The sequence below is a fragment of the Peromyscus eremicus genome, chromosome 17 (assembly GCF_949786415.1).
Source record: "Peromyscus eremicus chromosome 17, PerEre_H2_v1, whole genome shotgun sequence".
In the NCBI taxonomy this organism is placed as follows: Eukaryota; Metazoa; Chordata; class Mammalia; order Rodentia; family Cricetidae; genus Peromyscus; species Peromyscus eremicus.
The window spans coordinates 8,900,611-8,928,529 of record NC_081433.1 but is presented as its reverse complement, the minus strand read 5'-3'; the positions used below and the strand labels follow the sequence as shown (position 1 = coordinate 8,928,529).

The 27,919-nt window shown below is 43.7% G+C and overlaps 1 protein-coding gene across 2 annotated transcripts in view; it reads left to right on the top strand.

Moving 5' to 3' along the window:
* The window catches only part of Erich1 (glutamate rich 1), a 68,523-nt gene that overhangs the window by 25,133 nt on the left and 15,471 nt on the right, over positions 1-27,919 (top strand). For both annotated transcript variants that reach the window (XM_059244703.1, XM_059244702.1), the window contains exon 3: positions 4,975-5,109. In XM_059244703.1, the coding sequence (XP_059100686.1) occupies positions 4,975-5,109 (135 nt within the window). The remainder of the gene's footprint in view (positions 1-4,974; positions 5,110-27,919) is intronic.

Sequence of the window (27,919 nt, the reverse complement as noted above, 5' to 3'; positions counted from 1 at the left end):
ACTCAAGACAACATAGGAGAATTCTTTCCCTATAAAGTTATACATATGGCCCAGGGTCATAAAATTGTTGATTATACTTTATAAGACTCAGAAGTATACATGCCAACCCGCCACGTGTGAAGTCAGAAAATAAATAGTGAACTAAGAAGACAGGGGCAGCTGATAGCATGAACAAAGAGTTCATTTATTTAATATGTAAAACTCTCATGTGTTAGTGAAAAAATAAAAGGTCAGTACCTCAGAGAAAAGTGGACAAAACAGGGTTATTGGCGTTTCACAAAACAAGTAGGCAACTCTCTCAACACCAAAGAAAGAGAGTGCTTGGCTTCTACTCAGGAGAGACACAAATTAAAAGTGACTTGTAATCCCCTTTTCATCTGCCCTGTTGTCGTGGAGTCATAGATCCGTGTCCTTTGTCAGGCTTCCAAGCCTGGCTGTCACGACTAAAGGCAGACAGAAAATATGGTCAGCTCCAAATACACCCGCCTGGGCCCAGAAGTTCTATGTCTAACCAGTTCTCCTGGGAACTAACTCCCATGTACTAAGATTACCACGCTCTAAGTTATTAGCTGTGACAGTGCTCACAATAAAGAGAGATTAGAAGTCTAAATCTTCACATTGAGGGGGCTAGTTCAAACCTTTTTTACATTTATTCATGTTTACATGGGCGGAGGGTGTGTGTTCATGTACCACAGTGTGCTTGTAGAGGTCAGAGGACAATGTCCAGAGTGTGTACCACAGTGTACTTATAGAGGTCAGAGGACAGCGTACAGAGTGTGTACCACAGTGTACTTATATAGGTCAGAGGACAATGTACAGAGTGTGTACCACAGTGTACTTATAGAGGTCAGAGGACAGCATACAGAGTGTGTACCACAGTGTACTTATAGAGGTCAGAGGACAATGTACAGAGTGTGTACCACAGTGTACTTGTAGAGGTCAGAGGACAATGTACAGAGTGTGTACCACAGTGTACTTGTAGAAGTCAGAGGGCAATGTACAGAGTGTGTACCACAGTGTACTTGTAGAGGTCAGAGGATAATGTACAGAGTGTGTACCACAGTGTACTTGTAGAGGTCAGAGGATAATGTACAGAGTGTGTACCACAGTGTACTTGTAGAGGTCAGAGGACAATGTACAGAGTGTATACCACAGTGTACTTGTAGAGGTCAGAGGATAATGTACAGAGTGTGTACCACAGTGTACTTGTAGAGGTCAGAGGACAACGTACGGAAGCCAGTTCTGCCCACTGTGTGGGTTCTGGGATTGAACTCAGGTTGTCAGGTTCAGCAAAAGCACTTTTACCTGCTAATAAGCCTTCTCACCAGCCCTGGGGTGGGAATGGGGTAGAAGGCTGATTAAATGATTTGTGGCACACTGTTCCCTGGGAGGTTGCACTCTTCAAAAGGCATGCAAGCCCCTAGGTGGTCCACTGGAATGAGAGCCAGGGTGTGTTAATCAGATGGAAAGCAAGAGACAAAGTTTCCCATCAGATCCACTGCAGAGGCTGAGACAGGAGTAGCATGTCGTTCGTTCAGTTTGCGTGTTCACCAGTGCCTTGCAGAAACCCACAGCATATGGCAGCATTCGTTGCTTTCCAGGAAAGGACCCAAGAGGTCAAAGTAGGAGGGGACTTGCCAGGCTCACGTGTATCCTCCTGAACTGTGCCATGGTGCTTCCTACGATGTAAATGTAGAGTGACATCTTGTAGAAGGGAACATGTGAAGATATTTTCAGACCTGCATCACTTAGGCATTTTTCCAATCACATGCCTATCAAAAGAACATCCTGTATGCTTCAGCAAAAACAAAATTCAGCCTACATCAGGAGGCAGAGATGATGGGATAGCAGTGAATATAGAAATTGGTTTAAAAATTGTAGTGATGTGACCAAGTGTTGACTATGATAAAGAGATATAATAATCTTCGTATGTTTCATGAGGTGTATAAGCCACTGTAGCTGCAACAGCAAATCTCACAGAGAAAAGAGGAGGGCCACTAGAGCACTAACTCTGGATGGAAGTGACCATGGCCGGGGCAGATTAGACGGTATAACAGTATGACCAAAGGCATTGTGGCCGCTGTTCCTGTGGTTGGTAAATGGCTGCAGAACTCCTTGGTTGATTTTCATGTTGAGGCAGAAGTAAGGGCCACTAGAGAGAGAGGAGAGCAGCAGTGTTTGTGGGCAGCACCAAGGACAGCAGGATGCCTGGGCCCGCTTGGTCTGGGTCCAGGTGGCTTTGGGGAGTTTCTGATTAGACATTAGCTGCTGGGGAGTCACTCAGAAGAGGTGAGGGCTCTCTAGTCACCAGTACTGTGGTTTTCTCGGTGCCAAGACAAGAGGGGAGTCAAAGGAGCCGTGTTCTCTGGGCATAGACAGGGGAAGGGTTCTATTAATCCACAGCTAGGAAGAAAAGGAAAAGTGGGTGTGACTCCAAGTGAAGATACATCCTGGCAGTACCCCACAAGTAAATAGAGCTGCTCAGTGCATTCCTTCTGCTTAGGGATTGGCAACCTCACCAGCCTCCCCTGTGTGTTAGTAGAGAAACGGGAGCTGATGGCTTTCATTAGCAGAGAGGAGATGCCCACTTGCCTTCCTGTGTCCTCACTCCGCTCTTGGGGAGACCAACAGTCCAGGGAGCTGTGCTCATAGAAGCAGCACATGCTGCACCTCATGAAGATGATGGGGTGTAGAAAGAAGTGTCCACTGGCCATGCCGTAAAGTGTAACCCATCTTGTCCTTGCTTCCGCCCCAGCAAAAGGTCTGACACCTACCGTTAGAGTGAGAAAACGTGTAGAAAATTGAAACCAAACACTGTCATAGGTGACCTGAGCAAACCAAGGCCCAGGTCAATGCTTCCTTCCTCTCCTGGACGTCCCTGGCTATGGCGGTGTTATCATTTGCAGCTTAAAACCATCTATAGAGTTAGCATGTGGTTTCCAACCAGAGAAGGACTGTCTCCTGGCACGTTCCAATTCCAGATCTGTTCTTCGATGTGTCGTTATTTTTCATTGTGTGACTCATCTCACGCTTCACTTCCATAATACTTCCTATATCCAATCCAATAATTTAAGTGAACAATGACATTTCTAAGTTCTGTTTAACTTTCTTATTAAGAAAGATTTAGTGGTTAAAAGCTTCCAAAAATACCCTGTGAAAAATGATCAAATGTTGATGTTCCACGATAGGATTAGTATACATAGAGGCATATCTCCATCTGCCCTTGATTCTAGCAGGGAATGGCGTAGTAATTAATCAACTGTGTGAATCAAATTAACAGAAGAACCAGAATTCTGGCAACATTCTGAATACTTAGCCTCCAGAGAGTGGAATATATTGATGGCAGAGGAATTTGAAAAGGTTTCATGCTTTTTGTGTTTAAATGTCTTAAAAGCACATCTTCACTATGTTATTTTGTTCTGTCTTGATCTTTGTTAGTTTAAAATAAATTGGTAGTTGTTGGTTTAAAAGAAAATGTTAGTTACTCTGTGAAAGACTAGCGGGAGTATCTATTTGTGTTTGCCGTGTATATGAGAGTCACTTTAACATATTATAAATGAAAAGACAAAACATAGGAGGATTGAAAGGAAATATTGAAGACTGTGGGAGAGAAGATCCCTTATCTGGTTTATAAATATGAAAACACAGCGAAAGGCTCAGACTTTTCAGATCAGCAATTCCATGTCCGAGAATTTGTCAGAAGAAACGAAATGGCCAAGCCCGCAAAGGGATGGAGAGCAGGGTGGAATTGTCATTCAGGTGTCTGATACAGGTTCATCACCTGATGGCACTGTTGGGGACCCTGTAGAAGCTTTGAGAGGTTAGGCTAGCTGGAGGAAGTAATCTCTGGGGGACAGGCATTGAAGTCTGCAGCCTTGTTTCTCTCTGTGTCCTGTTTCTTCTTCTTGTTCCATGGAGATGTGTACAGGTAGCCTTATTTTCCTGCTTCCATGGCCATGAGCTACTTCTCCCCCTTTCCAGCCGTAACAAACTAACCCCTTTAACTGTGAGCCAAAATAAATACTTCTTTGCTTCAGATACTCGTCAGGTACTTGATTACAGAAGTGAAGAAAGTGACCGATGCAGATGGCCATAGCCACTGTTCATGACAGTGACTATTCAAAGCCACCTCCCACACACACAGAATTTCAGGACAGTAATCAAAAGATCAATTATAATTTGTCCATAGCGTAGAATATTTTGTACTATTAAAAGAGTATGCTGGCTAAAATACTATACACTGTGCTGTATTATTTTATGATATTATACTCAATTTTAAATGCTCATGTAATACATATAATCCATGTGAATTGTGTGTTGTGTGATGTCAGAAGGATATTATATGTATAATGGATCTTTTAATCATTGTCCTGAATTCTGCATGTCTGTGTATCTGCAGGTACTTGTGACTTAGAGTGTCTGTGTGCACATGTTGATCTGAGAGGTTGTCCATGTTTGTGTCTATATACATGGTTGTGTCTTTGCATGCATGTATGTGTCTGTAGATTTGTGGGTGTGTGTTTTAGACTGTATCCACATTCTCTGCACATGTTACAGAGAAAACGTGGAGATGAAATTCAGGGGGAACGAGGTACAAAAATGTTAGAAGGTTCATGTTATGATAACAACGAATATGTTGTTTGTATTGTTTATATTTTTCACATTCCTGAGTTAGTTATATTTCATATCATCTTACAAAAACTCACATGTTTACATTTTTACTAACTTAATGTGAATTTAAGTAATTGTAGATGGTTCACTTATCACAACTGGTCATATAGCTAACTTGCTTTACTGACAAAATACTTGGCTTTTTAAATGTAGTGTTTATGACAGTGATTTGGTTTTATTGAGTTACTTGATTTCTTGTCTTCACTGAGTTTTATTGGAGAAACAGCGCTAATGTGATCAGGCCAAATAACTGCTTGTGTTACATAATATTTACCAGTGCACGCTGCGCCCCTTTCTCTGCAGATGGCGACATTAAGACCCAGCCTGAACGTCGGCTCTACACTGTGAGTTTGCCTCCTCCAGGGTATATTCCTAGTTTGCCAGAACCTGCCAGCTGTGCGAACTCTGAAAATGCTTCCAGTGGTGGCGAGACAGAAGGTAAACAGTCTGGGCAGAGGAAAACTGAGTATTGTTTCCATCTTCATTTTCTAGTATTACGCCATTTTTCAGTCTTGTGAATTAGCTTTTAAACTTATAATTTGATGGATGTGGGTAAGCATAGCATGGTGTAACCAATCATATAGTAGGCTGAAACATCTGAACCAAGCTCATAGGCGCTCATAAACCTTAGACCGACAGCTGTGGAACCTGCATGGGACTGGACTAGACCCTCTGCATGTAGGAGACAGTTGTGTAGCTGGGTCTGTTTGAGGGGCCCCTGGCAGTGTGTGATCAGGATCTATCCCTGGTGCATGAAGCAGCTTTCTGGATCCCATTACCTATGGTCAGACACCTGGCTCACCCTTGAGGCAGAGGGGAGGGGCTGAGTCTTGCCTCAACTAAATGTACCAGGCTTTCCTGGCCCCCCATGGGAGAACTTATCCTTTTGGCGGAGGGGATGAGGGGTGAGTGGGTGGGGGTGTTAGGTGGGAGTGGGGGGAGTAGGAGGAGGGATGAGAAGGGGATCTGTGGTTGGTATGTAAAATGAATTTTAAAAAATTTTAGATAAAAATTAAAAAAATAATAAAAAATAAAAGTCCGGCTGGGTGGCAGTGGCACATGCCTTTAATCCCAGCACTCGGGAGGTAGAGCCAGGCGGATCTCTGAGTTCGAGGCCAGCCTGGGCTACAGAGTGAGTTCCAGGACAGGAACCAAAAACTACATGGAGAAACCCTGACTCGAAAGACCAAAAAAAAAAAAAAGATTACAAACTTGTAATAACAGAAGAGAACTTGGGACAGAGAGTTAAAGCTTGGCAAGTTTATGAGCCTATTGGGTAATGCATGAGCAATCTGGAATTAAATACATCACAATGCTAATACTTGGTTTAGTAGAACTTTTGCCATGCTTTTCTAAGCTTTTCAAATTTTCTAAAAGTTATAAAGTCAAGGAATTACCATGTTCTATATCTCTTTTGGGAGAAGATTAGCCTATTACACTTGTGTTTATTGTTGAATGTCTTATTGAAAGAGAGTATTCCAATACTACGCAGTTCATTATTGATGTGGAAATACTGGTATTTCCAAATGTTATGTTTTTAATCCTAACATCAAAATGGTTTGATGTTCCCTTTGAATATTCAGTTTGAAAACTTTTAAAAGAGGAACTTATAATCTTTGAATGAAGATTCCACCACTCACCCCGGGATGATTCCTATCAAGTATAAAGAAAGTCTATGCTCTAATCTTAGTTAATTTGATTATCAAGAAATTGTGTTTTCCTAACACATTGATCTTTCTGGTTTTTTAATTAAAAAATCAGAAACTGTAAAACTAGAGTTGGAATAACTTAGAAATAATATATAGTCAAGCCCTGATGGAAATGTTTGAAATATTAATTATCAGAAAGTGTGTTGGGCTCATTCATGTGCTGTTAGTGCAATTGTCTCTCATTTATGCATCCCTGTGTACAGTTCATTCACTCCCATGCCTCCACGTAGAGTGGTTTTACTCTATGTGGTTGATCCAGATACTGTTGCTTACCATTGACTCCCGTGCTTTTATACCCAGGGGGCACTCACTCAGACACCATTGCATCGAGTTGGCTGTCAGTGTGCTGCTGTGTAGCTGGCTGTCATATGTCACTATATACATTTAGTTCTCATTCACATATCATTGTATAGCGAACGTTAGCTCTCACTAACTCCCTGGTGCATTTAACTCTCACGCATCTCTGTATAGTTTGCTGTCATTTTTGTGATGTTGTGTACAGTTTTTTCTCACGTATTTTTATACACATTTGGCCCTCACATGCTGTTGTTACGTAATTGACGTTCATTCATGTACTGCTGAATGTAGTTGCTGTTGCACATAGTTATTTACTCTCATGTATTCAGTTGGCTCCATTGCTGACATTCTCGAGGGCGGCCTAATGCCAGGAACTGTGTTAATCAAGAATGCCTCCCTTTGCTATGACCATTCGGTCCATCCTTCTAGGCTGATGGTTGAGACCATGCTAGGGTGAAACACGTTGGTGCCAAATTGGCAAGTAAGTCTTTTTACAAAGGTTTTTCTGTGTGATGAGTGTCCCGGGGCCCTTAAATAGTCATCTTCTTCCTGTGGCTACAGCTATTGCCACCTCCTGCAGTCAGGATGCTGGAAACTGGTGTAGCCTGGCGAAAACAAGGTTGAATTGAGGTCTGACATCCAGGCATTAGGGTTCGTTCCATTGAAACTACAACGGCAGTGAGACGAAGTCGATGGTGTTGCTGTAGCTTGACTAGCCATTACAAGTGACATTTTCAGTTGTTGTCAGAGTATTCCTGCTGTTCGTTTTCCTCTCTGCTTCCTGTCTCCTGTAAGGTAAACAGAGTCACCTTTGCTGTAGATGGGAAGTGTGGGTGAGAATCACACCTGCCCTGGAGCAAGGGGGCCAGGGACATGGGTGTTGGAGCAGGCCGGGACCCGAGTCCCAAACTTCTTCTTCTCCTTTTGTTGTTGTTGTTTGTTTATTTGTTTTGGGGAGAGACTTGCTTTTCACCCAAGCTAGTGTCAAACTCACATCCTCTCTCCTCAGACTCTCTAGTAGCTAGGATTGTAGGGGTGTACTACCATGCCCAGCCCTCTGCCGGTTCTCTGATGGGGCCTCCACTTCCCTAACCCAAATGCCACCTCTGTCCTGACACCTGGCCCTGCCTGCAGAGGATCTACCAGAGACTAGACTGCTGCTGCCTGCTTCACACACAAGTCCCTGCTAGAAGCCCTAATAGTCTGTTCATGAGTCAACACGAACTAAGAAGATCACCCCAGTTTCTCACGGTGCCCTTGAACAACTCATGGCTCTAACTCAGCTGGGAAGTTGATACCTCAACTTGGAATGCTTATAACTTATACCCAAATGTTTCAATTCTTTGCTTTCAACTTATTTAAGTATGCTTTTCATCAGAAATTCCATAAAATGAGCATTTAAAGGTATTTGAAGTGATGCGATTAGAGAAAGTGAAAGAATCCTCACTGTGTACTCATGTTCACTGTGCCTGTCCTCCATAGTGCAAGGATGTTAGGAGTCCTGCATTGCCTGCATTGCACCAGGCCCGGGGAGATTGAGTAGATCCTGCACCCCACACACTTGGCTTCAGTTAATACATGTGGACTCCTCATATTCATAAGGAGGTGCTGTGCATTAGGGACAACAGCTAAAGGACCTAGCTCAGCTTAGTGCAGCGTGGGGTTGACAGAGCTGAAGATGAGGTGATGTGGTAGGTACTGTTTGCTGTGGCCCAGCTGAAGACTTCACTTAGTGTCCTGCGGACACAATGACACAAGAAGTAAGGATTCCAGCGTGGATGTGGCCACCAGACTTACCTCCCTTTCCTGGGACTCAGGGCTTCTGGGAGTCTGGAGGAGTCATTTTCCAGTACCTTCATTTTCTCATAGTTAGCTCTCCCTCCATTTCACTCTTCTTAGAGTGTTGAAAAGGTTGAGTTTTCTGAGCTGTAGCATATCCTTTTTGGAAGAACAGAGTAAGCAGGGTTCCCTATGACTAATCACTTCATGAAATGCCTTTTTTTTTTTCTTCTCTTTTTTTTCTCATGTTACAGTTTTATTATTAGTCTTAAGTTAACATGTAAAGCAATGGGCTTCGTTATGACGTTTTCATACACAGTCTGTTCTCCTTTGTCCCCCATGCTGTCCTTGTGCCCCTGACTTGCCTGTTCCCTTCCTCCCTGCCGTAATCCCCCTCTGCTCTCATGTCACATGTATTGTCCAGGAATAAACTATTAAATGCCTCTGGAAGTCTGTGTTGGGGATTGCACTCAGGTCCCAGTGTGATGAAGGCAGTAGGTAGGGCCCTTGTCATTCTGACATTTGTCATGGTTGGGGCTATTCCTATGCTAGCTGCCACAGTGGTTGAGTTGTCTAGAAAAGTACTAGGGCCAGCATAAGAGAGGCAGGATAGAGCGTGTGGACACAGAGCTGGTCCTGAAATACCAGTGAGCCAGCAGATAGATGCGGGGCCATTGGGACCTCCTAACACAAAGGTGCCAAGAAGACACCCAGCTAGTGGGTGGGGACAGATAAGCAGGGAATGAGTTATTTTGGACCAGATTTTCAAGCACCACATAACACCACATGCTTCACTGAGAATCCATTGATGGCAGATCCAGATTTGTGGTGGTCATTCCTCAGGGAGGGAATGAGGAACTTAACAAATGGAAGAGAAAATGCAGGGGTGTTTTGAAGGTGCTTCTGCGGTGTGAGCCATCAGATTTGGCAATGCTCTACCAGCATGAGAAGATGGAAGGGTTGGGTGGTGTACCAGGATTTCTCAGTTGAGCAGCAGAGAGGTGCTGGCAGCTTATACGTGTGCTCAGGCAGGTGAGACTGCTCTTGAGGCAGAGATGTCCATAGGGGGGGCTGGCCAGAGCCACCTCTTCCTGTCCTCAGAGTGTCTTGTCTCTGGATAAGCTCACCTCGTGTCTGACAATCTCACAACAGTGACGGCCAGAAAACATGAGACTCTCAGCAGTTAGGGTCGGGTCTGTTGAAAACCTTGTAAATCATCTGGAGCCAGAGCAACTAACATATTCCAAGAGTGATGTGACCATACTTGTATTTCATGTGGGGACGTTGTATCTGTTGTGGTGAGTTGGTCTCCTGGCCTGACCCTAGCCTTGGACTCCTTCCTCCAAGATCCTCATGGTGTTTGTTTGAAAATCTGCTCCTTCCCCTCCCATTTTGGAGTGTCAGTCATGTGGTATTTGTTCCCCCCACCACATGTCAGCCTTGACCTGCTCACACTTGGTATAGCACTCAGCATGACACCATGACTTCTATCTAGATGGCTGCTCATCCACCAGAATAGGCATGTACTGGAGTACATGAACACACTCGATTATCCGAGAAGCCAGGTAAGCATGGTCACATCCAAAGCCAATCTTGAGGTGTCTCACAAGACAGAATACAGCTTTCCATTTAGACTGTCACTGTGGGCCAAATCACAGTTGTCTTGAAGACAGACCAATACTGGTAAAATGTATTTTGTTTCAAAATTGAAGTACCTCTTCTGGTCTCTTGTAGATTTCTTGTGTTCTCTGGCACTGATTTAAACTGTGTAGATCCATGTTGTCTAACTACTCCTCCCAGTAAGAAAATGTCAACCTTGTGTCACATTAGCGTTTTCAGAAATCCACCTTTCATTGTTGAATACTGATGACTCAGTTTCTGACTCTCATGCCCTACATTTGCTAAACACTTAAGTAGCTGAACCAAGGATGCAGCTTTGCAACAGATAGCAACAAGCCTTGATGCCTTGCCCCGTCTCCTTAGAAACAGCATTGTAACTATGCTCTCAAATTTCAGTCCCAGCTCTCCGATGAACCCCCAAGCCTGCTGTCTTGCACGTGCATTACAGGAAATACCACCGGGTGATGTCTGGAGTGTGTTCAGCTGGCTGCTAACACACCTGTCCTAAGCACCACACTCTTCACTTCAGTCTTCGTTTTCCTTCTCTGCTTTCAGGTGTCCTCATCTCGTTAGCAAGGATGTGTCGCTTGAAACAAAGTAAAGTGACACTTATTTGAGAGGGTGGCCAGTCCCGGTGGCTCTAGAGCAAGCCTCCTGACCCACCATCGTGGGCTGTGGCTTCTGTGTGGTCTAAGGAGGACACAAGCCCCGCCTGGAGGTGGGACCAGACCAAGTCCCAGAGCATCAGCATCTACCTAGAAAGTCTGCATTTGCAAAGTAGAGAAGTGGAAACCTCGGTTGTGTGACTCACTAGCAGGCCAGTCTTTGGAAGAAGCGCCTTTTCTGTATGCTCTAATATTTGGTATTTTTTCCTAAATTAAAAAAGAAATGTCTTGGCTATAAGCAGTGCCAGTCAAAGGAAAGTTAAACATTATAAAGATGTATAAGACATAAAACATCATCTCAGAGCACAGCACTAGGCAGGTGTAGTAATATCTATTAGGAGCTCTCCCTGTACATGTTAATGTGTATACATACACACAGGTTTCATACAAACTGTACTCTTACTATATTACGGAGTTGTTTTACTTTTCAGTGTATATAACTATCATTTTACAAGAAGAATAAAGCCTACTTTATCAGCAACTTCTTTTCTAACTAGTCTCCCTTTTCTCTTTGAACATATAGAAGTTTATATAGTGCTACACTAGCATCTTCGTACATGAACACTATTACATATTCACATATATCCCATTGCATTAAACCTGTCGGGTCAGCTCCTAAAGATAAAGATTCTTGGGAATTAAAAGTTCCGTGTTGCCTTAGTTAGGGTTTCTATTGCTGTGATGAAACACCATAACTGAAGCAACTTGGGAGGAAAGGTTCATTCAGCTTACACTTCCAGGTAACAGTTCATCACTGAGGGAAGTCAGGACAGGAACTCAAACAGGGCAGGAACCTGGAGGCTGTAGCTGATGCAGAGGTCATGGAGGAGTGCTGATTACTGGCTTGCTCATCATGACTTGTTCAGCCTGCTTTCTTATAGAACCCAGGACCACCAGCCCAGGGATGGCTGGGTCCCCTCCCACCTCCGTCAATTGCTAATTAAGAAAATATCTTATAGCCAATCTTATGGAGGCATATCTATCTATCTATTCCTCTCTCATTCAGTATATCCCAACTGCAGCCTCCCAGTCTCCCTCTCCCCCCAGATCCACTCCTCCTCTGTTTCTGTTCAGAAAAGAGCAGGCCTCCCAGGGATATCAACCAAACATGGCGTAACAAGATGCTGTAAGTCTAGGCACAAACCCTCATATCAGGGCTGGACAAGAGAACCCAATAGGAGAAAAAGGGTCCCACAAGCAGGCAAGAGTCAGAGACACCCCAACTTCCACTGTTAGGAGTCCAACAAAATCCCCAAGCTAAACAACCGCAGCATGTATGCAGAGGGCCTGGTTCCGACCCATGCAGGCTCCGTGGCTGCCACTTCAGTCGCTGTGAGCCCCTATGAACCCTGCTTAGTTAATTCTGTGAGCCATGTTGAGGTTCCTTCTTTTCAGATGACTCTAGCTTGTATCAAGTTGACATAAAACCATCCAGGACACAAGTTTTAAAACCACTAGCAGATGCCGGGCGGTGGTGGTGCATGCCTTTAATCCCAGCACTCGGGAGGCAGAGCCAGGCGGATCTCTGTGAGTTCGAGGCCAGCCTGGGCTACCAAGTGAGTTCCAGGAAAGGCGCAAAGCTACACAGAGAAACCCTGTCTCGAAAAACAAACAAACAAACAAACAAACAAAAACACTAGCAGAGTTATTTTATTGTTACGTTATGTGTGTATTTTTGTGTGTATGTGTGTGTGTACGTGTGTATACATGTACCTATGTATCTGTGTAGGTGCATGTTTGCCATGGCATGTATGTAGAAGTCGGAAGACAGCCTGTAGGAGTTGGTTCTCTCCTTCCACCATATGGGTTGTAAGGATCAAACTGAAGTCATCAGGCCAGATGGCCAGGGTACCTACTGAACTGTCTTGAGTGTTCTTAACAGAGTCTGTCAGACAGTTGCCGCAGTTCACATTCTTACAGTTGGCCCAAGCATTTTCAACCTAAGTCTTAGCCAATTGTTTGGATAACATACCTCTTACATCTTCATGTCAGGAAATTATCCATTAGGAAACCTTTTTTCCTAAGCCTATCAACTATAACTTACATATTTGAGTATGAAGAAACTTAAAGTATCTTCTTGACAAAAGACTCTAAAAAAGTTGAAAAGGAATAAGGCGGGGAATGTTTGTACATTTCATGATTTACAAACCAATGAGAAAAAGTGTGCTGTCTGGTAGACTGACATAGACTGAAGAGCTATGCAATTTTTATATTAAATGTATAAGCCATCCTTTTGTGGTACCTGTTTTTACATATTCCACATGAAACATTTGATTCACCTAAAATAAATAAATCCTTTCTTTTAAAAAAATAAGCTTACTTCTTTGAATCCAGTGCCTTCTCTTGGACTATCTGTTTGTGTTCTTTGGCGTATTTAGAAAACATCTGTATAACCATTAGTTCTTCAGTTCCTACGTCTTATTCTTGACTCTCTTCATTCTTGTTCGTCATAACCCGAGTTCCTCCCCAGATGAGCTCCAAGTGTTTGGGACAGGGATGTGCACATGTGAACATGGCCCGCCTTGCATTCCCTGAGGTGCCCCAGCCCATGCCTGCAGGAGCCATATCTTACATCAATGTTCAGTGAACCAAACTGAATAACTATTTATACAAACAGCCTGTTGGGCAGGTATCAGTATTTCCCTCGGTTCAGAATCCAAGGGCATATGACTGCATGGCATGCTCTTTACACTCAGATGCATGTTCCTGTGGTTATTGTTCCAGAAGCAGTCGCCAGGTGAAGTGGGTAGTTCACTGCCTGGCTGGAAGCATGAACAGTGCACATTCCCTGTGTGTGTTCTGAGGGTTAGCTACCCGTCTTTAAATATGTTTAGATTCCCTGTGTGTGTTCGGAGGGTTAGCCACCCGTCTTTAAATATGTTTAGACAGAATCAAGCCTTCATTTCAAGACAGACAGGTTTAAAATCTTAATGGTTGTGCTTTGGCCTTTGTCTCATTTCTTGTCTTTGCTGAAGAGAGCCTGAGCCAGGACTTTGGCCATGCAGAGGGTCGATAGAAAGGTCAGTTTGCCCAGGTACAGCCAGGCCCAGCAAAGCCCTGGCCTGGCCAGGAGTCACATTCCCAGTGTATGAGAACAGTTCATTTTTACTGTGTGTGGACACGAGGCAGAACATGTAACTCTGTTAACAACACCTGGCTTCTCCCTCAAATGAGGTGAGATGGCTGTGAGTGGGGCTGCCAGTGGAGACATCCCCAATGAAGTCATGTGGTTTGAATGGCCCCCATAGGTTCATGTTTTAATACTTGGTCCCCAGTTGGTGGAACTATTTGGGAAGGATGAGGAGGTGTGGCCGTGTTAGAGAATGTGTGTCACTTTAAGGTTTTAAAAGACACCCACCATTCCCAGCTTTCCTCTCACTACCTGCCATGGTGTACGTGAGGAAGTGAAAGGGCAGCTTTGGAGAGATGATTCTCTCCTTTTATATGGGTTCTAGGGCTCCAATTCAGGTGGTCAGGCCTGAGGACAAGCACCTCTACCCACTGGGCCATCCTGCCAGCACTGTGCATTATTCCTCTAAATCATCCATGAAATATGGAAGGAAAGATACCAGACAAGAGTATATGGTTGTTATCAGCCATAGACACAGCAGAAGCAGGGCCATGGTGTGAGGATCGCTGAAGATTCTGAAGTGCTGAGAAAGAGGGGGGAACCTGGAATATCAGTCACCTCCGTGGTCTCCATGTGCCCTGACAGCTCTTCCTATTGGGGTAGTCACAGCTTAGCAAGGAACACTACTGCTCAGAAAACACTGACTGAATCAGCTAGCTGCTGGCCTTGAGCTTACCCAGCCGACTGTGTGAAGGCCTTCCAGTCCACTTCCACCAGGTGGCTCTCTTGCCCTCCTTTGACCACGGCTCCTGGGACTTAACTCCTCCTGACAAGAGTGAGCTGTAAGTTGGTTTCTAGTGCAGAAGTCATGGGATTTGAGTCATAAAAGAATGTCTTTTTACAAGATTTCTGTTTCGAAGCTTTCCACACAAATGACCTACTTGGTTCCATGGTTGTCATGCCTGTATCCACTGAACTATTCAGCCAGGGAATCTTGGGACTCCCTGTTCTCAGGGGTTGTAGAAGCCACTGGCTGTGTGATATGGATTGACTGACTGGCAGCTCAAGGGTTCCGATTCTCAATTCGTCCTGATCTCTGTGATTGCGGGCATTAGAAAGCCTGAGCAAAAGAGACCCTTTTTGGTGACAGCTGCAGGAGTGACGCTGATGTCCAGTAGGTCTAAATGGACCAAGTTTACTACTTTGGGCTCCAGAAGTCATTGGCTCACGTTTATGGGGATAAACAAGCCTATCCTATATTTGGCTTTCAGAATACAAGGAATTCTGCTGTGTGCTCTTTATTTCTGCCTCATCTAAAGTCCACATTGTTTGAGAGCCTCCCATGCAGATGTTGGAAATGCAGAAACACCTGTGACAGGACCCTTCCTCGTAGAGAGCTCAGAGTTAGTGAGAAGGAAAAACAACACACTTCATCGGTAACATAGACCATGTGTTGTGGCAACACAGTAAGTGGGGTCGACTTTGGGGAGTTCAGGCAGGTTTGATGAAGGACTGGAACGTTAAGCTCATGCTGTATAGGTAAGAAATTGGCAGGTAAACAAGAGGAATGGTTTGAGTGTAGACAGAAAGCAAATAATTGTGAGTGATACCTTGTTGGGGGTGAAAACTACCCTGAAGGGTCAAGCTTGGCATGTCTCCAAGCCTATAAACTATCCTCCTTTGCCAAGAGTTCATGGTACATAGGACCCAGTACAAAACTATATTTAAAAAAATAAATTGAAAAGAATCTTTAAACTATTTTTAAAAATAATGCTCGTGTGTAAGACATGAGTTTTGCTTGACAATGTAATATTTAACACCAAAGGAAAAAATAAATGGGTCTTGATGTAGGATACATGCCGTTTATAAACATAAAATACTGTGTGCAGAAAAACCATTAAACCGTGTGTCTAAACTAATGAGGAACTCTTCAGACTAAATAGCACCAAAATGTTAAACTTAGGAAACAAATGTTAAAGGTTTCTCTCTAGAGAAATCATTTCTGAGCACCTGGCAGGAAGACAGCACTTTGTGAGAAGGTGGGACACAGGCGTGAGTCTGGAACAGTTGGGTTTTCCTACAGTAGTGAGTGTCGGAACTCCACACGAAGAAGATGAGAATCAGAAACAAGCGCAGAGTATTGAAGGGCCTTGAGGATTAGCTGTTATTTCTGATTAATTAGTTGGTTCTGTTTACTCCCAGAAAGAGGGAGAAAATGCAGCTTGGCAGTTTAATAGTTAATACCAGGAAGAACTCAAGTATCCTCTAAGCCTAACTGATTAGCAGCTAAAGGTGGTAGAAGAGCCAGTCACATCCTCCTAGAAAAATGAGTATAATGGAAGAATCTTGAAGTTGTTCTCCAGAGTTGAGAAAAGGTACCTGAGCAGTTGTAGTGTGTGAATGTCACCTAGGGTGTGAATGTCACCTCCACTGTTCTGGGGTATGGGCATTATTACCTCCAGTGCATCAGCATTAGGCACTAACAGCAATAGGTTCCAACGTGTCAGGTGCACAGCTTCATGCTCAAGAGATGTAAGCCATGTAGGAATTGCTCTGGCCTGGGCCTTTCTTGTTTCAATTCTGATGTTTCTTTTGTTTGTCTATTCCGTATTTTGCCAATACCCCTTTCTGGGGATATTTTTACCTCTGCTTAAGTCCCTTGTGGTCCAAGGCCTTGTGCTGGCAGATGTGGAGTTGAACATCATTCTAGACTCCCCTGATAATGTCTTTGGAGACAAAAGAGATAACCTGGTTTGTCCTACTTTATTCTTGAACTCAAGAATATATTTGTCCTGACTAGTTTTATGTCAACTTGACACAAGCTAGAGTCATCTGAAAGGAGGGAACCTCAATTGAGAGAATGCCTCCATAAGATTGGGCTGTGAGGCATTTTCTTAATTAGTGGTTGATGGGGCATGGCCCAACCCATCGTGAATGATGCTATCTCTGGCCTGGTGTCCTAGGTTCTATAAGAAAGCAGGCTAAACAAGCCAGGGAAAGCAAGCCAGTAAGCAGCACTCCTCCACAGCCTCTGCATCAGCTCCTGCCTCTAGGTTCCTGCCCTGTTCCTTTGATGATGAACAGTGATATGGAAGTGTAAGCCAAAAAAAAACCATTTCTCCCCAACTTGCTTTTTGGTCAGGGTGTTTCATTGCAGCAATGGAAACCCTAACTAAGACAACGTTCTTTAGAGTTGCATTCCTGTCAGAGCATTATTCTAGACTCCCCTGATAATGTCTTTGGAGACAAAAGAGATAACCTAGTTTGTCCTACTTTATTCTTGAACTTGAGATGCACATAGTACACCAGGTGCATCTCCATCAGAGCACAGAGCACACCCAGCACCTGATGCATCTCCATCAGAGCACAGAGCACACCCAGCACCTGGTGCATCTCCATCAGAGCACAGAGCACACCCAGCACCTGGTGCATCTCCATCAGAGCACAGAGCACACCCAGCACCAGGTGTATCTCCATCAGCGCACAGAGCACACCCAGCACCTGGTGCCTCTCCATCAGATCACAGAGCACACCCAGCACCAGGTTTTCTGTACACATAGCTGTGTGTCTGTCCTTTTTTCATCATTTTCCCAGTCAGGTCAGGACCCGGGTGCTCAGGTCTCAGCACTCTATAACAGCTTGCGTCTGTGCTCTATATCTTGTAGTCTAGAGTGGCAATCCCTCTAGTATTAATCTTTTTACTCAGGATTGTTTCAGCTATCTGGAGTCTTTCTGGTTCTATATGCATTTAGGGATTTTTTTTTCCTTTTTCTGTGAAGAATGTTGTAGGTATTTTGATTAGGATTGCACTGATTCTGTAAATTACTTTTGTACCAGCTTACAATATTGACCCTACCAATCCACAAATGTTAGATGTCTTTCCGTTTTTAGTGTTATTCTCAATCTCTTTCTTCAGAGATTTGAAGTTTCCTTTGTAGAGATCTTTCACCTCCGTGGTTAGGTTTATTCTAGTCTAGTCATTTCAATGAACTTTAGGTTCAGTGAGAGACTCTGTCTCAAACAAACAAAACTAGATGAAGTATTATTGAAGAAAGACATCTAATATCAACCTCTGGCTTCTGCACCCACCCTCACATACATGTGTACACACTCATAGTAACAAATATGTACACCATATATAAAGCAACACACACACACACACACACACACACACACACACACACACACACTCTTTTATTCATGCATTTAATGAGTGTTTGTTGAGCAGCCACTATACATATGGGGTTCTCTTCTTTTTTTATTGTTTCCAGTTTTCATTCCCCTCCAGCAACTCCTCCCAGATCCTCTCCCCATCTACCTCTCTTCATATTCTTTCTTCTGAAAAGAAAGAAAGAAGAAAGAAGAAAGAAAGAAAGGAAGGAGGGAGGGAAGGAGGGAAGAAAGAAAGAAAGGAAGGAAGGAAGGAAGGAAGGAAGGAAGGAAGAAAGAAAGAAAGAAAGAAAGAAAGAAAGAAAGAAAGAAAGAAAGAAAGAAAGAAAGAAAAGAAAAGAAAACCCCCAAACAAAATCAAACCAACAGACATGGAGTCTCTTTTCTGTTGGCCAACTGTTTCTGAGCATGCGGTCTGTCCTGGTTGATATGCCCAGTGCCACTCCAGTGAAGACAGCAGATTCTCATTCTCCCAGCAACTACTGGTTGTAAATAGCTTCTTGGTTAGGATGGGACTTTGTGCCCATTTGCTCTTCTCTGTCATGGGATCTTGTCTAGATAGATGAGTTTCACACAAAGAGAATTAAAATGTTTACATAAATATTAACCTAGAAAAAATGGACCTTACTTCAGCGTATCAGAGCTTTTTCAGGAAAGAATTCAAGAATTAATCTTATTGAAAGTAGTTAAATAGTATATGTCTGTGCCCATACTTATCAAATATTCATAAAGTAAATATTTAGCTTAGCAATGAAATAATGTTTCTTCCTTAATAAGAGCTAAAGTCAGTCTTTCTTTAGATGTCATGTGTCCTAGTTAGGTTTCTTGTTGCTGTGATAAAACACTGATCAAAACCAGCTTAGAGAGGAAAGGTTTTATTTGGCTCACAGGTTACAGTCCCCCATCAAGGGAAGCCAGAGAAGGCACTGAAGGCAGGAATCTAGAGCCAGGAGGCTGGAGGAGTACAGTTCACTTGCTCCTGGATTTCTCAGCTGCCTTTCTTATACAGCCCAGGGTTACATGCCTAGGGATGACACCGCCCACAGTGGACTGGGCCTTTCTGCATCAGTGAGCAATTGAGAAAGTGCCCCATACCTATGCCCACAAGCCATCTGACGGAGGTAGTTCTTCAGCTGAGGTCCTCCTTCCCAGTGGTGTCAGCAACAAAGCTAACCAGAACAGTATCTAATTATTGTCAGGCATCAGCATTTAAAATCATAAAAAGGTCAGTGTCTAGACTGTCATTTTAACTCCTGCTCCCTTCTCATATCCCATGTCTTCTTTCAGTGTTGTCCAGAAGTAAGAGCTGAATTGAATTGTATCCCATAACCAAGGCCATTTTAAAGTAAGCTGTGAGAGTTGAAATGATCAAAAGACTATGGCTATTTTTAGTACCTGGTTCAACCCCACCCAGCAGTTTATCCAGAGTGTGGGTGCCATACAGCAGCTAAGAGAATTGCAGCAAATTTTGATTATTATTATTTTTTAATTATAAGGCCTTGAGAGGTATATCTTGGGAATAGCATCATTTCAAACTTGATGCTTCATAAATTATAAATAGCCAAGCCTCTCTGGTCCCCTCATGCACATTTTCTTACAGCTTTTATTTGTCTTTTGTGCAGAGGGTCGGATTGTGGCCCTTTGGAGCTTTGAGTGGACACGTAGATAAAATCCCCTAAGAAGGCAAGCCAAAAGGCTGCTTAGCACAGCCCACAAGCCCCCATCTCTTAGAGAGCAGAAGAGAAGGGCTGGGAAAGGCTTGGTAAGTCGCTTATGTGAAGCTTAGTTGTTGTCACCTCTTGACTCTTCTTGCTCTCTGCTGTGACCTTCCTGGCATCTGGAACATGGAGTCTTGGATGCTTTTCTTTCATTCACGTCAGCTTGAGTCCATTGGCAAAGCTTAGGCAGCTGCAATAAGGAGTTAAGAATGCACATCCTAATGGAGACCATTACAGAGAGCCACAAGTGATCAAAATGCAGAGAAAAACTGATTGTGGGGTACCTGACCCCAAGTAATACATTTACAACACAACCCCCACACCTGAGACTCGGCCATAGAGTAATGCATGGCTTTGTACTGTGCGCTTTTATGGAAAAGGCTCCAGTGGGCTCCTGTGCAGCCAAGGTGCTCAACTGACCTTCCGTGGTCACTGCCCCTGAGCACTTGTTATACAGACAACAGGAAGAGCCTGCTCAATAGTACAGATCATCTTGTCCACCTCTGTGTCCACACGGAAAGTGTGAATTGTCCAGCCCTATGTGACCTCTAGTGAATGGTGTGAACAGTGGTGGCTGGTGACTGATGTGCCTTCTGGGGTTTTGTTTATCGTACAGTTGGTGAGAACAGCTATTTCCATGGTGGAAAAACATACAGTCCCATCTTGGCAATAGGAGTGGATTGCAAAGAATAACAAAGAACTGGAAATGGCTTGACCTTAGCATTGGTGTGTGCTGATTGCCCCTGTGGATTCAAATGCACAGGGTAGCCAACTTCCTGGTCTCATGAGATCTTCCTTGCACAAGAGTTCCTCTTCTGTGTGGAATGTACTCACCTGGCTCTGCCCACCCTGTCCCTGACAGCCAGTCCGTACCTCCCAGGAGCTCTGAGAGCCTGCTAGCAAGTGTCTCCACATTAGGTCTTAACTTGTGCTGCTTCAGATGGAGAACGTCCGTGAGTGTTCTCTTGATGGGAAAAGAGAAGTCCAGAAAGCCTCTGCCTATTTCGTAGAGTCCTTGAGATGGTTACCATGGAGCCATCCCTCCATTTTAGCAATCAAATAAAACAATGATTTTTTTTCTATTTCCATAATATTTTTATCAAATAGGCTTTGTTTTCTGAACACCAGAGGAATGCTGTATAATTTATAATGAACAGCTATGTGTTTGCCTCATGTTTCTGGAGCCTGGGAACTCTTTTTTTTAAGACTTATTTATTTATTATGTATGTAGTGTTCCATGCATGCCTGTATGCAGGAAGAGGACATCAGATCTCATTGTAAGTGGTTATGAGCCACTGTGTGGTTGCTAGGAATTGATCTGAGGACCTTTGGAAGAACATCCAATGTTCTTAACCTCTGAGTCATCTGTTGTATGTTTTTGCCCTTTTGGGGGCCCGCCACCCAGCTCCCAAATAAATCACACACAGAGGCTTATTCTTAATTATAATTGCCCGACCTTACCTTGGCTTGTTTCTTGCCAGCTTTCCTTAACTTAAATTATCCTATCTACCTTTTGCCTCTGGGCTTTTCCCATTTTGTTACATCTATAAATCTTACTCTTACTCCATGGCTAACTGTGTAGCTAGATGGCTGGCCCCTGGAATCTTCCACCTTCTCTGGCTATTTCTCCTTTTCTTTCCAGATTTCTCCTTCTATTTATCCTCTCTGCCTGCCAGCCCTGCCTGTCCTTTCTCTGGCCTCACTATTGGCCAGTTCTTTATTAAACCATCAGGTGTTTTAGACAGACACAGTAACGCAGCTTCACAGAGTTAAACAAATGCAACATAAACAAAAGTAGCATACCTTAAAATAATATTCTACTACAGCCATCTCTCCAGCCCACCTGGGAACTCTTAAGATCAAGAGGCCACAGGTGATGAAGGCATTTATGTTGTACTATCCATGGTGGAATGCAGGGCAAGACGGTCGGGAGGGAGAAGAGGCTAGACACATCCTTTTAATAGGAGCCTACCTTTTAATAGGAGCCTACTCTATCAATAAAGGCAGAGTCCACTCTCAAAGGCAGAATTCTCATGGCCTGACCTCTTCCCAAAAGTCCTGTCTCTTTATATTGTGCCAAGGGTTGTTTCCAACACAGAAACCTTGGGATACAGTCACATCATTTAGAATATGTTTTAGTTATAAGCCTATTTCTTTTTTTTCTGAGTTTTGCTTTAAAGTTTTACTAGAGAAATTCATATTATGAATTTATATGGTATAAGTTCATGTATATGGTTATTTAAATGATACTATACATGAGAAGGCTATATATAAGAAAAAGAGTATTACAGTAATTTTGGATTTTGCACTAATACACAGGAACTAACCCAGCAGCACCCAGAAGACAAAGTCAGGGAGACCTCAAGTTCAATACCGTGGAGCTGTGTAGTACATACACACTGTCTTAAAATGGGCAAAGCGAGGGAGGCTTGTGTAAACACGGTGGGGGGTTGTTTTGAGGAATTAGAGAACAAACCCAGGACTTGACAAGGCTAGAAAAGCACCCCTCGGCCGGGCGGTGGTGGCGCACGCCTTTAATCCCAGCACTCGGGAGGCAGAGCCAGGTGGATCTCTGTGAGTTCGAGGCCAGCCTGGGCTACCAAGTGAGTTCCAGGAAAGGCGCAAAGCTACACAGAGAAACCCTGTCTCAAAAAAAAAAAAACCAAAAAAAAAAAAAAAAAAAAAAAAAAAAAAAGAAAAGCACCCCTCCACTGAGCATCACCCCAGCCCTAGCTAACACTGTAAATGCCTATTTACTCTACATTTGGAATGTTAAAAGTCAAGACGTATTAAATCCAGTAATGATGGTTTTATCCTCCACAAATATTTTTACTGACTACATCTCATGCCCCCTTTGTTTCTAATGTTCTACACTTTCTACCTCTCTCTCTCTCTCTCTCTCTCTCTCTCTCTCTCTCTCACACACACACACACACACACACACACACACACACACACACTGTATTGGTCTGTATTTAGAAATGATAAAGGCGCATCCAGACACCCTTCGTCAGGATTCTGACAACATGCTTTTCCTCCGACAGCTCATCTAGAACGAGTGCCAGGGTCAAGTGCATCTCGCAGCAACGCTGTGAGCTCCAAGGAGAGGAACTCACAGATGCCCCTGCAGACCCTGGTCAGGGATGGTGCGTTAGCTGCTTTTCTTGTCACCATGACCAAACACCTGAAAGACGCAACTTAAAGGAAGAAGGATTTGTTTTGGCTTACAGTCCAGAGGGCACAGTCCGTCACGTGGAAAAGCACGGCAACAGGAGTGGGTCGGGTCTGTGGCAAGCTTGCGGTGACAGCTTCTCACTTGGCACCAGCCAGGGGACAGAAAGCTCTGGCCAGAAGCCAGATGGGCTATTGTTGTAGAATATTATTTAAGGTGTGTTACTTTTGTTTATGTTGCATTTGTTTAACTCTGTGAAGCTGGGTTACTGTGCCTGCCTGAAACACCTGATGTTCTAATAAAGAACTGAACTGCCAATAGCGAGGCAGGAGAAAGGATAGGCAGGTCTGGCAGGCAGAAAGAATTAATAGAAGGAGAAATCTGGGAGAGGAGAGATCTAGGAGTGAGAGAAGGAGGAGGATATCAGGGGTCAGCCACCCAGCTACACAACCAGCAATGGAGTGAGAAAAGGTATACAAAAGCAGAGAAAGGGAAAAGCCCAGAGGCAAAAGACAGATGGGTTAATTTAAAGTTAAGGAAAGCTGGCAAGAAACAAGCCACGCAAAGTCCAGGCATTTATAATTAAGGATAATCCTCTATGTGTGATTTATTTGGGAGCTGGGTGGTGGGGCCCCAAAAAGAGCAAAAACAACAAGCTATAGCTCTTAAAGTCCTGCCCTCGATGACCTACCTCCACCGCTCATGTCCCTTACGCAAAAGTCCCATGACTTCCCAAAACAATGCCACCGTCTATGGGGAAAAATGTTAAACATGAGCCTGTTGGGAGGACATTTGACATTCATACTGTGAACAGGTAGGGAGTATAGTGGATCACTGTCACTGTACAGACCTGTGTACTCATCTGGCGGCATGGTGGGCCACTCACTTTCTGGGCTGTGTTTGAGACCTCCGAGTCACTATTTGTTCAGTAGGAACTCAGCAACATTAGTCACTGAGGCAAGCATTTAAAGATGAAAATTGAATTCAGTGATGTAATTTATAGAATGAGGTTTTTTTCTTTCTGTTTATTTTATCCTCTCTACTCTCAGTTTTTAAACAGTCTCCATGTATTTGATTAATGTTGTTTCTTTTCTGTGTCATCCGCTTGATTGTGCTCAATGCTAAATGAATGTTTTTATCACTTTGTCATTGTAGATAAAGAAATGCAATTTGTTAGCCTAGAAATAGAGTCATCTGACGTTCGCCTATGAATTACAGTGGAATCACCATTTGGTACCATGACTTCCTGGTCAAACTTCCCATCCCCAAGGCTGAGCATTTCTGAGATGTTCTTTTAAAAGAGATGTGTGTAACTTGCTATTGGGGTGAGGGTGGGGTCACTTGAGTATTTAACAGTTTTAATTAGAGCTTCCAGAAAAATTCTAAAGTTTATTTTTACATTTAAACTGAGAGAAAGCATCAGATAAAAGGTAGGCAGGCATGGCACTGGAGCAATAGCCCCACCCCCACCCCACCCCCAGTAACACACCTCCTCCAACGAGGCCACACACACCTCCTAATCCTTCCCAAACAGTTTCACCAACTTGGGACCAAATATTCAAACACATGAGCCTGTGGGACCATTCTTGTTCAAAGCACCACAGGAGGGGTGAGAAGAAAAAAAAAAAACTTGAACAAAATCTTAATGACAGTAATAAAAAGATTCCCATGATAGCAACTACTTGGTAAATTTTGATACTACTATATGACAAGGTCTTAGGTCCAATTAAAATCAAGAAGGAAGGCTGGGCGGTAGTGGTGCACGCCTTTCTGTGAGTTCAAGGCCAGCCTGGGTTACAGAGTGAGTTCCAGGATAGGCAAAAAGCTACACAGAGAAACCCTGTCTCAAAAAACAAAACACACAAAAAAAAAAAAAAATCAAGAAGGAAAACTTAAAACATGTGAAGGAGTAGCTAAAAGATCCCTGCTACTGCCATACACCATGCTGGCATGTTAAAATCTTTCCTTGACTTAGAAAGAAAGAATGATGTCAGGCCATGTGCTTGTGGATCAGCTCTCTCAGGATAGACGCAGGCAGAACAAAGGGGGAAATAGTTTTTCTCTTCTTTGCCATTAAAAGCTCCCTGTAAAATGCGTTTGACACTGCTCTGTGAGAAGTGTTCCTCTCCAGGCAGTCACCTGAGGCTTAGTACAGACTCAATTCTGGTCCTCTGAGTAGTCTCTAGCTCTTCCTGTAACAGAAGACTGGCTCATCCTTCATTAACAGTTCAAAGAAAAGATGCCCAGGCCTGGAGAAAGACCTCTGTAGTCTGAAAGCGCTAGGGAAGGAGGCACACCGGAGAACCCTCCTGGAGTGGCAGCAAAGAAGATAGGACCGTCGCCCAGTTTGGGTTGGACCTACTGAGTTCTTCTGATAGAAGGTCATTTCCAGACGAAGAATCAGCAACATGGCTTCCAATGTTAGAAGCGCCAGCAGTTCTCATGGGGCTCTAAGATAAGTCAGTACTTCTATTCGTGTGCATTTAACATGAAGGTCTGCTATGAAGAAATATGAGAAAACCAGAGCAGAGTTCCCAGGTCTGGGTTTAAAAGTGAAGACTGTACTCAGAGGCTCTCTGCTGAGGAGAAGGCCCCAGTCCCTCTGGGACAAAACAGGAAAGTCTTTATTGTGGCTGTATCTGACACTTCTGATGTGCAGTGAGCAGGAATTCCAATCTATCATTACTTTAAAAAAAGAAGTATGCTATTAACTCTGCCTTAAAGGCCTGTAGTTAAGTGAAGGGGGTTATAATTTCATCTCCTTTGTGGTCAGAGTCCTGGTGACTGTCGGCTCAGTCTTCCTGTCTGGGGTTCTGTATGCACTGGTTGTGTTCCTTGTCCCAGTGCTGGGTCAGTACCATTGGAAATTCACATTTCAGTTTGTGAATTACCTGATACTTAGTTTGTGTGATTGCTAATTTATTTGTATTATCCTAGTTGGATTAAGAAATACCTAGGGTATTAATCAAGCAAACGTCTGGGTGTGTCTGTGAAGGGGTTTCCAGAGACAGGTCTGAGAGGCTCTGAGCTAATCCGTTGATTGATCCTTGATGGGTTCATATGATGGTGTTATTGGGAGGTAGAGAAAGGTAGGAGGTAGATTCTTGCTGTAGGGGTAGGGGGTGGCATCCTTGGAACAATATCTTACTCTGACACCTTCCTGTGTCGCCAGACTTTCTTTGCATACTGTCTGCCAAGAAGTGAAGAACAGCTTCTACCACGTGCTCCTACAACCATGATGCTCTGCAAGAGCCCACATCTCTCCTCGAAACTGTTGGTGGCGTTGGTGGTAGTGTTATAGGGACACAGAAGTAAGCAGTACGCTTGGCTTCTCACATGCTTTTAAAACAGATAGATACCTGTAACACAAAATTTAAACGGTCTTTTAATAAAAAAAAAAAACCCGGAGCCAGATATTGGGGTAAATGCTGAAAGATCAGAGAGACAAAGGAACAGGCCACTGTCATGTCTCACCTCATCAACTCCATGAATCCTCTGACTGAAATCCTCTGAGTCCTCACATGAAAAGCTCCAGTAGAAAAAGCTTTCAATTCCTGTCTCCTCACACCTTATATACCTCTCTCCGTCCAGCCATATCACTTCCTGTCTCAACCTTCCTAATGCTGAGATTAAAGGCATGTGACTTCCAGATACTGAGATTAAAGGTGTGTGCCACCACTGCCTGGATCTGTTTCTTTCCTAGACTGAGTCAATCTCATGTAGTCCAGGGTGGCATTGAACTCACAGAGATCCAGACAGATCTCTGCCTTCCAAGTGCTAGGATTAAAGGTGTGTGCTACCACTGCCTGGCATCTATGTTTAATCTAGTGGCTTGTTCTGTCCTCTGATCTTCAGGCAAATTTTATTAGGGTACACAATATGTTACCACAGACACCATCTTTAACTGTATGGTGAAAGTTATTCCTTAATTGGTGACGCAATTATCTTTCCAACACTTATTTTGTCTCTACTCAAAACTCTAGCTAATGTCCCAGAACAGAATATATATGGTTTCACCCATCAGCCTGTCCAGCATAGCTGCCTCTGGCCACCGGTGGCTCTCATACTCGACTAGGAAAAGTGAGATCTACAGGTTGTCCCTCCTGTCACACAAGCCCTCCTTGAAGTACGCACGCATTTACTTGCAGTCAGTGGCAACCGTGAGGGCTGTTCCCCATTACAGAAGGACAGCACTGTTCAAACATTTCAGAGCTGATGGGAGGCCACACTGGAGTGAGGTGCTTTGGACACAGTGCGCAACAGAAGCAGTGATATAGTTGTTGATGTACTTATTGAGGCTCTTGGAGTCACGTGGAGGGTCAAAGAAGGATTCCTGATGAGGGCCCGTCATTAAGGCATGTGGACACAAAGCTGAAGAGGGGTTCACTGTGGCCCACAGTCAGTCAGTGCAACTGGACCCAAGAATTTGACATGAAGACCACAGGAGTGATGCTTTGCCCAATAATGCCTGATGAGCAGAGAGATGGGGAAGGCAGATGAACCCATCGCCACTAGAGCCCATGGAACGGGGCCTTTCAGTCCAACACGTCATATAGGCATCAGCCATGACCATCCACACACAGACCCACTGTGGTACCTGTGACCTGTCCTTTAGAAGCAGGCTCCTAGCTGTAGTCCTGATACAGAAAGCTCACTTTGCATTGCTTGACTTCTTCTGTGGAAACCTGACTTCCCAGGAATCAAACCTGTGACTTAGTTTTTCCTTAGAATCCCTGAGCAAATGACCCTGTCAAAGGTTATAATGAAACATTTAGGATCTACAGGATTATAAAAAACTTCTTTAAAAATTAATGATTTTCCATGATTAATCTTACATAAAAGATTTTTCTTACATGAAAATACTTGATACATAAGTATTTGCATCTGGCGTGTGTGTGTGTGTGTGTGTGTGTGTGTGTGTGTGTTTGTGTGTGTGTGTGTGTGTGTGTATGCATATATATAATCTTTCTTTGAGAAATTTAAAGCATGAGGGAGGAAATTACATCAGAAACTAAGTTGAAATTGAACTGTGTCATAATCCTTAAACA